This window comes from Eurytemora carolleeae, unplaced genomic scaffold (assembly GCF_000591075.1).
Source record: "Eurytemora carolleeae unplaced genomic scaffold, Eaff_2.0 scaffold828, whole genome shotgun sequence".
Taxonomy (NCBI): Eukaryota; Metazoa; Arthropoda; class Copepoda; order Calanoida; family Temoridae; genus Eurytemora; species Eurytemora carolleeae.
The window spans coordinates 72,404-83,995 of NW_019396714.1; the positions used below are offsets into that span (position 1 = coordinate 72,404).

General features: G+C 30.5%; 1 protein-coding gene across 1 annotated transcript; it reads right to left on the reverse strand.

The window, feature by feature from the left end:
* Window positions 1–369: 369 nt before the first annotated feature.
* LOC111707703 (glutathione S-transferase 1) lies at window positions 370–3,704 on the reverse strand. The gene is made up of 8 exons (XM_023480843.1): window positions 3,536–3,704; window positions 3,187–3,302; window positions 3,056–3,114; window positions 1,978–2,023; window positions 1,683–1,781; window positions 1,493–1,590; window positions 625–671; window positions 370–377 (listed from the first exon to the last, which is right to left on the reverse strand). Exons 1-8 carry the CDS (start codon window positions 3,570–3,572, stop codon window positions 370–372), a joined length of 510 nt encoding a protein of 169 aa, XP_023336611.1. The 5' UTR covers window positions 3,573–3,704.
* Between the last annotated feature and the right edge of the window lie 7,888 nt (window positions 3,705–11,592).

Genomic DNA, 11,592 nt, shown 5'->3' on the forward strand with positions numbered 1-11,592 from the left:
TATTTTTGATTAATTGGTTGATTTATTGATTGATTGGTTGATTTATTAATTGATTGGTTGATTTATTGATTGATTTGTTGATTTATTGATTGATTGGTTGATTTATTGATTGATTGGTTGATTTATTGATTTTCCAGAATACCTGTATTGCAATCATCGTAGTAAGGAAGCTCTTTTTTTAATCGCTCTACCCATTTATACAAATGCCTGAAAAAATTATATTTTTTATAATTCACCGAGCATAAACAGTTTTGAAAAGTGTGCATCAACATTTGATACTATTTCTCTTTTAATCCCTCATTTTTATTAAAGTCGTCATAAGCACCATTCGGGATCAGCCATTTATTCATAAATATATTATTATTTTATTTATGTCGCTTTGCATGTTTGTACCCAATTAACAGTCAAAACGGCTAAACCGATCGGGCCCAAATTTTGTGTGGGATGTTACGTGACCCCAGGGAAGGTTTATGGATAATCAAAAATTTAAAAATAAATTCCATTTTATTAAATTTAAAAAATCCACGAAATTTTTTTGCAAAATCCGTGAATTTCTTTGTTATTGTTTTGCAATGTATACAAAAAGAAAATTATTAGAATTGAACCAGGAGTTATTGTATTTACCTAGAACTGAAATGTCTGCAATGGTGAGGGTATCCCCTGCCACATATCTACAAATATGTAATGTTTACATTTTATATTAATTCTGCACTGCAATCTGCAGTACATTCTTATAGATTACCAACAAGCCATGAACAAAATAAAGATGATCTATGACAAACACAATCAACGGGTTCAAACTAAGAACAAAAAAAATAAAAATATGACTGCTGAAGAATCATTCCCAAGACTAAAGAGAATTATGACTCATACTGGAAAATTTGAATTACAAAAACTATAGGAATATAAAAATGTTATACGAATTCTGAACTATGGTCACATTTGAATTTCCGAGCCGGGTAAACCTTTTCGGTCCCAGTTTTTACTGTACCTAGCTCTATGAACAGGACTAGCCGGTGCAACAAGGTTGACGCGGTCAGACTTTATGCTTTATAAAGGTTGAATTTACTTTTACTAAAGAGGCAGATTTGCGTGTGGTATTAACTGGGACTTCAAAAATATGAATGCTAAAAAACAATGACCAAGACTACATAGATTCTGTGACTAAGTAAATGACTAAAACTAAGAATGGACTAATGCGAGGACTAAAGCACTAGTCTAATAAACCTATATGACTAGAACTACAAAAGAATCATAGCCAAGACTACAAAAGTACTATAAGTATCAAGTGTCTCTAGCCAAGACTACAATATGGCTTAGTCAATTGAATTTCTATTAAATCAAGAGCTAAGAAAATAAAATAAATAAGAATAATGAAGGATTAATTCTAAGAACAGACTAATGAGAGGAATATAATACATATTTAAGGCTAGGACTTCGAAAGAAACATGAAAAGACTAAAGCTTTGAAAGTACTACAAAAAGAGCTATACCTACTAGTCTCAAGGAATTGGTCTAGGTAGTCCAAGGCCTGTTTGAAAGCATTCCCTTTTCTTTCATCAGGTTCCTCCCCAGACATTAGTTGGGGATGCTGATAATAATAAGTAAAGATTGATAAACATAAGATATCTAGAAATTATCATTATTATTATTATTATTTAAATCATCAATTATTTTACTTACAAAGTAGTCTACTAAGGATTTGTATAGGGTTCCAATGTCAAAAAATAGTATTTTATCAACAGCCGCTCTAGCCATAGGTTCAGTAGGGTACAGTTCACTCTGAAATTATGAATATATATAAAATTTAAAAGAAAAATAATGATATGTTAGTGATACAGTTTATGATATGATAAATATATGATAATGATAATGATGATGATAATAAAATTATTGACATGGCAAATGAAATAAAGAATAAAAAATTAAATTTTGCATTAAAGACAGTATTATTAATGATGATTATGTTAAAAGTTACCTTATGGGACCCATATTTGGAGACTAAGTATTGCATTATTGCTCGACTGAAAAATAAACAGGTTTTTTTCTAAAGTCTAATGAAGATTTAATATTTAACACTGAAGCAATAAGATTAATCTAAGATTGTTTTGACATTAGAGGTCATACGTAGAATTGAAGATGTCTAAATATTTTACTTTAAATACGATCACGATTTGATCTAGCATAGATGATCTTTAAACCGTTAAACCTTCAAATTGAACAATTCATATTATTTTTAAACAAATCAATATGTCATGTATGATGGTTTACATTAAACTAAGAGTTTAAATTGTGCATTGTTAAATCTGTGTTTAGGTATGATGCTTCTTCTCCTTACCACACTGCTACTTCTCCTGGGCATGATGCTCCTTCTTCTTCATGCATGCTGCTGCTTCGTTGTTTCATCTCCTTTCAATGCTGCTGCTTCTTCTCCTAGCATGCCGCTTATTCTTCTCTGAATGTTACTGATTCTTTTCCTCTGCATGCTGCTGCTTCTTCTCTTCGCGTGCTGCTTTGTCTCTTCTGCATACTGCTGCTTCGTTGCCTTTTATGTTCTGCATGCTGCTGCTTCTTCTCCTAGCATATTGCTTTGTCTGCTCTGCATGCAGCTACTTCTTCTCCTCAGCATCCTGTTGCTTCTTCTCTTAGCTTGCTGCTTTGTCTTCTCTGCATGATGCTTCTTCTCATGTGCAAGCTGCTGTTCCCCTAGATGGTGTTGCTCAGTCTTCACTGCCTCGTGCTTTCCCTCTACATGCTGATACTTCTCTGTAAGATTATGTTCCTCTGTGTAATGCTGCTCCTCTCCATGGTGTTGCTCCTTTGCATGCTGCTGCTTCTCTGCATGCTGCTGTTTCTTTCCATGTGCTGCTCCTCTGCATGCTTTTGCTCCTTATCATGCTGCTTCTCTGCATGCTGCAGTTATTCCCCTGCTTAGGTCATTTTCCGTTTTTTGCCGGCTATTCTGATCTCGGCAGCAAAGCGGAAAAAGACAAAAGCCGGAGAACAATTTTTTTAGTTCTGAAAAACAAATGTTTTTCTTAAAACTAAAATTTTACCTTTCCCAGAGGATGAAGCCATTGTCATTTATAGTTGGTACTGTGTGCTGGGGGTTCATCTAGAATAACAAGAATAATATAATAACGATAATAATAATAACAATAATAATAATGGTAATAATTAGTATTACCCGAATGAACCAAGGTTTTTTATGTTCATATTTTTGATACATGTCAAGTTTTATTAATTCTACTTCTAGTTCTAGTTCCCGTATACACATCAACACTGCTCGGCAGCCAGGAGAACCTAAACAGCTGATTCTATAGTCGCAATTTTGTTCCACCATTTTAATTTCCAAAAAATTTTTACCTTAATATTTTGCAATTATATTTGCTTGATTTTGTTTATTTTTAAGCATTATTAGACATTATTATGGATTGAAAGCTGTAATTTATTTTTGAAAATTTCATTAAAATTTTTCGGATGAATAATGATATTGTCTTTTGAAGGATGCTGTTGTAAATATTAATTTGTCCTACCTGGAGTATAATAAACTTCTAGGCCAGTCCAACTCATTTTTGAGGTCTCCCCTCATCCCTTAAACACCCTCATGCCCTTTTTTAACTCCCCCAACCCTAAAACTGTCCTTAATGTGGACCTCTGGACAGCTTTTTACATTTATATAAATCTAATCCATTGAATTCTGAAATAGAATATTAGTTCAATATTTATGTTTACGTTTTAGGAGGCATATGAAAAAAACTTTTATAATTAAAAATACAAATCTTTTTCGCTGAAAAAGAAATAAAAAAGATTTTGGTATTTAAAATCAAATCCTTGCTTTCAAAAGTTTCCAAAAAGTAACTTTTATCAATAACTTTTTAAAATATTTTTCCAAAAACAGAATTGGTAAAAATTATTATTAATTAATTAGATATGAAGGGTTATTAAGTGTCTAGGCCAGCTAATTAAACATTCAAAATTTGGTGTAATGAGGGGGGGGGAGACAAAAACTATGAAATTTAACCAAATTAATTAGTTTAAAAGTTGATTGCATGCTACTTACTAATCATCAAAGCCTGCGCTTAAGTGACCAGTTAAAAAAAGTTTTATGAATAAATTAAAGATATCGGAGAATCGGGGATTCTATAGTTTTATAAACGATTAGTTATAATAATCTGTTGAAACTTGAAAGTTTTCCAAGAAAATCATACAAAAATAAGTAAAGGATTTGAGCCGTTGCCACAGACTCAAATTTTCTGTTCCCTATCCTAAGCAACCTGTTGGTGTAAACCTTTGCTTATTCAATCTTAGTTTAATTGATTTGATAGAATTCATAATTTGAAATACCTAAGGTATTCGACGTTTGGTTTTCAAAGTTATAGGGATTAGAAAATCAGAGTTTGTGGCACTTCCTTTATATCTATAATATAGTAATATTTTATTTTAGTTTGTCTAGACCGATTTGCTAAAATTTTGACATATTTTACTTAAAAGTCTAAAAAAAGTTGCAGTCTTCAACAGAATATTCTCCCACAAGTCCAAAATGAGAGAGTGGCTTGGTAAAGATATAATGTAAAAAAACGTTTTGAAAAGGTATTATTTTTTGGAAAACCCTATATATATATATTTAATTTGTACATGATACATATATTGGTTTCTTTAAGGTATCATTTTATCGTGAAGTTGGCACAGTGAACAACTGGAATTGATTAGCTAGAAGTAGAATTAGAAGATTGATGCACAATCCCGATTAGAAAATACGCAAATGGGTGGTTAGGAGGGGGGGGGGCCTGATAATAAACTTGAAATAAATAGTACATTGTATAAAAGTGCATTTAATGATTGACAACAGCAGTTTTAACCCCTTTATACTTGAGAAATAATTAGAATTTACTTTATTATTATTAAATTAACATATTTTTTTCAGAAAAAGGCGTGGATTTCAATAAATTTGTTCATAAAAGGAGGGAGGGGTAAAATTAAAAACTGAACAGTTTTATAAGCTTTGAATAATAAAAACGCTTTGCTTTATAAAAGAGAAATTATAAAGTAGTGGAAAAGGGGGGGCATATATTTATTTGGTATTTATCTATATATTTATTTGGTGCAGGTATTTATCTATATATTTATTTGGTACAGGTATTTATCTATATATTTATTTGGTACAGGTATTTATCTATATATTTATTTGGTACAGGTATTTATCTATATATTTATTTGGTACAGGTATTTATCTATATATTTATTTGGTACAGGTATTTATCTATATATTTATTTGGTACAGGTATTTATCTATATATTTATCCGTCTGTATAATCTATATATTTATCCGTCTATATTATCTGTATATTTATCCGTCTATATAATCTATATATTTATCCGTCTATATTATCTATATATTTATCCGTCTATATTATCTGTATATTTATCCGTCTATTTTATCTATATACTTATCCGTCTATTTAATCTATATATTTATCCGTCTATATTATCTGTATATTTATCCGTCTATTTTATCTATATACTTATCCGTCTATATTATCTATATATTTATCCGTCTATATTATCTGTATATTTATCCGTCTATTTTATCTATATACTTATCCGTCTATTTAATCTATATATTTATCCGTCTATATTATCTGTATATTTATCCGTCTATTTTATCTATATACTTATCCGTCTATTTAATCTATATATTTATCCGTCTATTTATCTATATATATTCTCTATATGCTAAAAAGAGATTAATAAATTTATCTATAATGATTATCATTAGTGCATGCGAAATTTACGGGGGTATCATTTTCAAAGATTTAATATCAAATTCAGTTCAGACATTTTGATTCAACTATTTTGCCAGGGGCAGCTTTTCATGCAAAATATTGGCAGCATGCTCTTTGCTATTAAAACATTTGGCCAAATGACAAAGTTACTTGTTTGGAATTTGCCAAATTAAACTCTGCCAGGAGGCATCTTTGCCAGGCCAGGGGGAAAATTTGGCTAAGTTCCGATTAAAAAAATATATAAATAAAAAACCTTAAATCTGAAAATAACGACGAGTTGTCACATTAATTTTACAATAAAAAATATGCAATGATTTCATGTACGGAATATAAGCGAGATAGTATGGAAATTATAGATATCATTGATCCTCCGACTCCTCACGTTCTAACCATTCACATTTACATAGTTATATCATTTTCAAAACCAGCAATAGTCTGCTTCTCAAAAGCCGAATTTTATTGACGCTTTGCAGTGATAATCAAAAAGAGAGATATTTTTCATTTTTCAAAACCAAAAAGCGACATTTCTTGTTAGACGGTGATTCCACTTGATATACACAGCAAACCAAGATGGGCATGCTCTAACACAGCAATTGAGCATTTTTAACCCTATCCCTGCTGGGGTACTTGAAAACCAGGATATGCTGGGGGGGTGGGGTCTAATAAAAAAAACTACAGGGGGGGGGGTCAAATTGACCCCCTTCCCAGCAGGAATAGGGTTAAAACGTGAATGTTTAGGCATAATAATAACTCATCTAATCATAATAATGTTATAAACGTTATATCTGAAAGCATATTGTGATTTATGTAAATAAAATAAAACTTGTTATATTTGTAATGCTAAATTGTAGATTTTTATTTGCCCAGCAAGACAAACATCAAAATGTTCATTGTAAACTAAGATTCTAAAGGAATTGAGTCTTTGCCACAAACTCTGATTTTCTTCTCACTACATCCTTAAAACCCGATGATGTAGACCTTAAATATTTCAAGCTATGAATTCTGTAAGATCAAATAATCTTAGTTTGAAATATCAAAAGTTTACACCATCAGTTTACAAAGATATAGGGACTAGAAAATTTGAGTTTGTGCCAAAGACTCAATTCCTTTCTGGCTGGGTTTGATAATTTCAAGAGTTGAGTTGAGTTTGAGAAAATCGTGTTCAAGAATTTATTGGATTGGATTCGTAATCGTCATATTTGAAAAAGCTTTCAAAGATTTCAAAAGTATCATAAAACAAAAATGTTCAAAATATTTTAATAAAAATGTATAACTTAAATTGACTAAAATTGACTCTACCATCTAAAAGTTAGCGTTCTAGAGAAGGTTTGGGACCTTTGGAAAAGTTTAATTGGAGTATGAGAATCGTTATAACTGACGAGGATCAACCCAGACCGAAATATATTTTTAATAAATGTGGAACTAATATTTACTTTTTTTACTCTACAGAGGTTTGGTCCATCACCATCATCGAATTTTAAAATTAAATTAAAAATGTTCATGGTAAGAAGCCATATCTTTTTTAAACTCTCTGTAAAAACATTTTTACTACTTTTTAGATATTTGTTTATTTTTTTTTTTTTTTGATATTTTGGATTTTATGATTCTGAATAAAAAATATACATTTTGTCTCTTTCCCTTCAATTTTTATCAGCAAAAAAGAACAAGAGAATTTTTTTCTTGGTTTTTCAAAACAGAAATATTTTATAAAAATCGATCTGCCCATATTCGATTATATATGATTGCATGAACAAACGTAAATATCGATTTTAAAGTTTTCAATAAATTAACAAGTTCTTACTAAAATTCACATTGTAATGTTTTACACCATATCTTGTTCATTTTCTATTAAGGAAAGAGAAAATTCAAACCTTCCAAGTTGCCAAAAATGGCATGATTTGGTTTGGTGTAAATAATTGAATTGGAGAACATGGGGCTCAATAGGTTCTACATCATATGGGCATGACGAGGAGGGGGGGGGGGGTAGTTTATTCTTGGAAATAGTTTTAATAATAATAAGTGAATCATGAGCTGGTGCTTGGTATACAATGTATAAATTAAATATGCTAATTCCCCAGCCCAGGACTAATTCATGATTTTAGATTCAATATTTTTCAACATTTCAGATTCAGCGAGAACAAACTAATTATACATTATACAGAACCGATAAACGTGTTGAAAAAAAAATAATTAATTAATTAATTAATAGATTTTGACAATTATTCAAAGAATTTTGAAAAAAAACAGAACTGTACATTAGTTAATTTTTTTTGTGTGGAATTTTGGTCTTCACTGCAAGCTGTACAGTGTACAGTGTACATGAATAGTTTAAAATCAGATAAAAGTCTACACTGGCTAAATGTAGACAACAATCACCCAAAGTTTCACTGCATGGTGGAGGGTGGAGGGGTATGACAGCTACAGATAAGATGTGTACACCCACCCACTCACAAATCAGAAAATCCACTAAAAACAAAAGCTGGAAATCAACGAAACCAGGAGCAATGCGTAATGACTGTATTTATAGTTTACTTTTTTGCCACCGATAAACTAAAGAAAAGCACAATTGGAGCAGTGATAATGGAGAAGAACTTGAAAATAAATTCCTTCTCTGCAATTAGAAAAAAATTGAAAATTGAAGCAAAAAAGTTTAAATCATAATTTTCTTTTTATCCCGCCGAAATATAAAACACATGTGCTGCCACTGCCTTAGTTTTGGAAAGACTGCTTGAACTGAAGAATCTTGACACTGCTTGAAAACTGCCTGGGTCCCCTACTGCGCATGCCCAAAAGTACAGGCAGTTGTGTGGCCTGAAATCTGGCCTGGAAATGGGTAGCAGGTGCCGGGTTGGCGGGGCTTTTCGAATCCTAACAGTTAACTAACCAGTTTTTGATTGACATGTCCGGATGAACATTTGAATTAATTAGTAATTATTGTTAAATGAACATGATTAGTTATGTCCAATGGGAGGGGGAAATGTCTACATAACATATGAATTAAGTAATAAATTAATATAACCATGCTTTTTAAACAAATATATAAATACTAAAAGTAAAAAAAATAATAAACAAATAAATAAACAACCATTTTTTTTTATTTTAGGAGCGATTACATGCGATTTAATTGTAAAAAAATAATAATTATGTTGGTAGATAAAATAATTAATCAAGTATTTTTGTTGTTTGGAAAAAGATTGGTTTCATATAAATATATCTGCACATCCCAATTTGATAGTTTTAATGATTTTTATGATTTTTATGATAAATGGGTTAAATCTACGATTTTCTTCGAATTTGCTGAATTCGGTTGCAAAATCATGTCAATTTTTTTGAAAGAATAATTACTCACAGCATAATAATCTTCACTTTTAATCCAAAAATTATTGAATTTTTTATATAAATTGGTTAAATTTCGCTAAATAAAGTTTGATTTTTTTAGACAGATCATTAAAAATTTTAGAATTGTACTTGAAACTGTAAACTAAAAAAATAAAACATTCGTATTTTTACTCATTACTATACAAGCAAAATAGTTAAACTTAATTTTTTTTCAATTGTATTTTTTCTGGAGAAACATTATTAAAGAACACCAACTCAAAGAAAAGTGGGGCTTTTTACAAGAATTTATGTTGCTAAATAAACTCTGTCATCTAGAATCTAGAATCTAGAATCTGGATGCAATATATAATGTTTATTTAAGGGTTTGATAAGATATTTCAACAGGATTTATAATGTGTTTATAATAATTCTTAAATTTATCCTTTTTATATTTTTTACCAGAACGGGTTATACTGCATTAACTCAACTTTATTAGCTTCAGGGAGATAAAAAAAAATTTTAGTAAACTTTTTTTAAACCTTGCTGCAGGATGTGAGTCTTTGCCATAAACTAAAGTTTTGCAACCGGATGGTTTAAACCTTTGAAATTTCAAACTTAGATTATTTTTAACAGAATTCAATGGTTTGAGATATCTAAGGTTTGCCAAATAAAGCTACAAAGATATACAGATAAAAAATTCAAAGTATGTAGCAGAGATTCCTTTTTTTAGTATTTGCGTAAAATGCCAGGGTATAAGTGAAGAACCACAATAAGCTTTTGAATTGCAAAGCACTACTTTTGTCTATCAGATGTTTCTGTATAATTTCCTCAAGTAATACTCAGGTTTTGTTGCGACTGTCTCTGAGTAAAAACAAGGCGACCTTGAACTATAAAAATGTGTTTCTACCAAAAAAAGTTTATCTTATGAAATTGGAAAGAATGGGATAGAAGAATGGGATAGAAGAATGGGATAGAAGAATGGGAGGGGTTTAAGATAATTTAGAAAAAAGTAAAACTATTGATTTCCGAGAATACAACCCTTTGATTTGTACTAAACTTTTACTTTATCTTGCCTTTTAATTTTAATTTGTGGATTTACTAAATTAGATATTAATAAAAAAATTTCAAGAAATGATTGAAGCTCAAAATATGTAAAAAAGGGCTCAGGTGTTAAAACGAATTGAGATTTGTAATAACATCAAATAAAATTAATTTCACAGTGGTTGGCGTTTATATCAATACAAGGAAGACGACTTCTTTATTTTTCAACTTACAAGTTTACAAGTAAACACATAGAAGCTGTTAACTGCTGATTCGATGTGTTTCCATGTTTAAAAGTTTCCATCCTGGTTGAAAGCTTGGAAGAAATCAAAATTAAAATCGAAAGTCGTCTTCATTGTATTAATATACACGACGATGAAGCTGTAGCATGGAAAAAATAAGGAAAGTAAAAGGAATTTGAGATTTGTAGTCGGGGGTTTGTATCCAGGTGTTTGTATCCAGGGGTTTGTAGCCAGGGGTTTGTATTCAGGGGTTTGGTAATTTTTTTTGATAATATATAAAAATATTTCATAACTGAAAAGAAAGAATGAAATCAAAAAAACTACTTATACGTGAGAAGAAAATATGACACTTTTTATATGATCCAAGTTTAATGTTATGTAAATGAAGTGCAGTACATGTTGCTGCATAATGCACTCAACAATCAGTTAACACTCAACTAGGTTCACCATTGAAGACTTTTCAATGATGGGTTTTATAAAAAAAAGTCTTATCTGAATGAATATTTCATTGTTAAAAGTAAGAAACTGATTACTTGCAACAAACTCAAATTTCCGAACCCTTAAATCTTTACAAGTGAATGGTGAAAACCTATTTTAAAGATTGGCTAGTATCAAATATCATAGGTCTACAACATCAGGTTGCAAAGATATGCAAAGATTAGAAAATTAGAGATTGTGGAACGTGTTCAGTTGTTCAGTTTCAGATTGTATAGTTTCAAGATTCACAAAGGTACCCTTGAAACCTCAATCTGATCAAAAATCAGATCAAAGTTGTGGAAGATACCGTCGGTTTTTTTTCCCCGGAAAAGTGTTTATTTCCGTGAGTTTCCCCAATGCTTTTTATAAAAATAAGAAATGCGCTGCGAAACTGCAAATGAAAATAAACAGTTTATAGAAATAAAAACATTGATATCTAATTTATATTTGACCAGAGCTGGGAACTTTTGAATGGTGGAGATCGGGATTAAGGCTTGATCCACTCTTTTCCTTAATCTCAAGATTAAATAGTGCTTTTTCTCCTCTTGCTATTAATCTCCAGATTAATTGACCGATCGGGATTAAGGATATCCCATTCTAAAGTTTTCAGCTCAGAGCTGGGAACTTTAGAATGGATAACCTTTAATCCCAACTTCTTAATCCAAATAACTACTGTGGAAACTTTTAATTTTAGTCCTTAATCCAATCTTTTTCTCTCTCTTTGAATAT

Excerpts from the sequence above, each read along its gene's own strand:
- LOC111707703 (XM_023480843.1), bottom strand. The coding sequence starts at position 3,572 with ATGAGTTGGACTGGCCTAGAAGTTTATTATACTCCAG. Across the intron at positions 3,303-3,535 it reads AGAAGTTTATTATACTCCAG|GTTCTCCTGGCTGCCGAGCA; the intron begins GTAGGACAAATT and ends TCAGCTGTTTAG. Across the intron at positions 1,782-1,977 it reads CCAAATATGGGTCCCATAAG|AGTGAACTGTACCCTACTGA; the intron begins GTAACTTTTAAC and ends TCATAATTTCAG.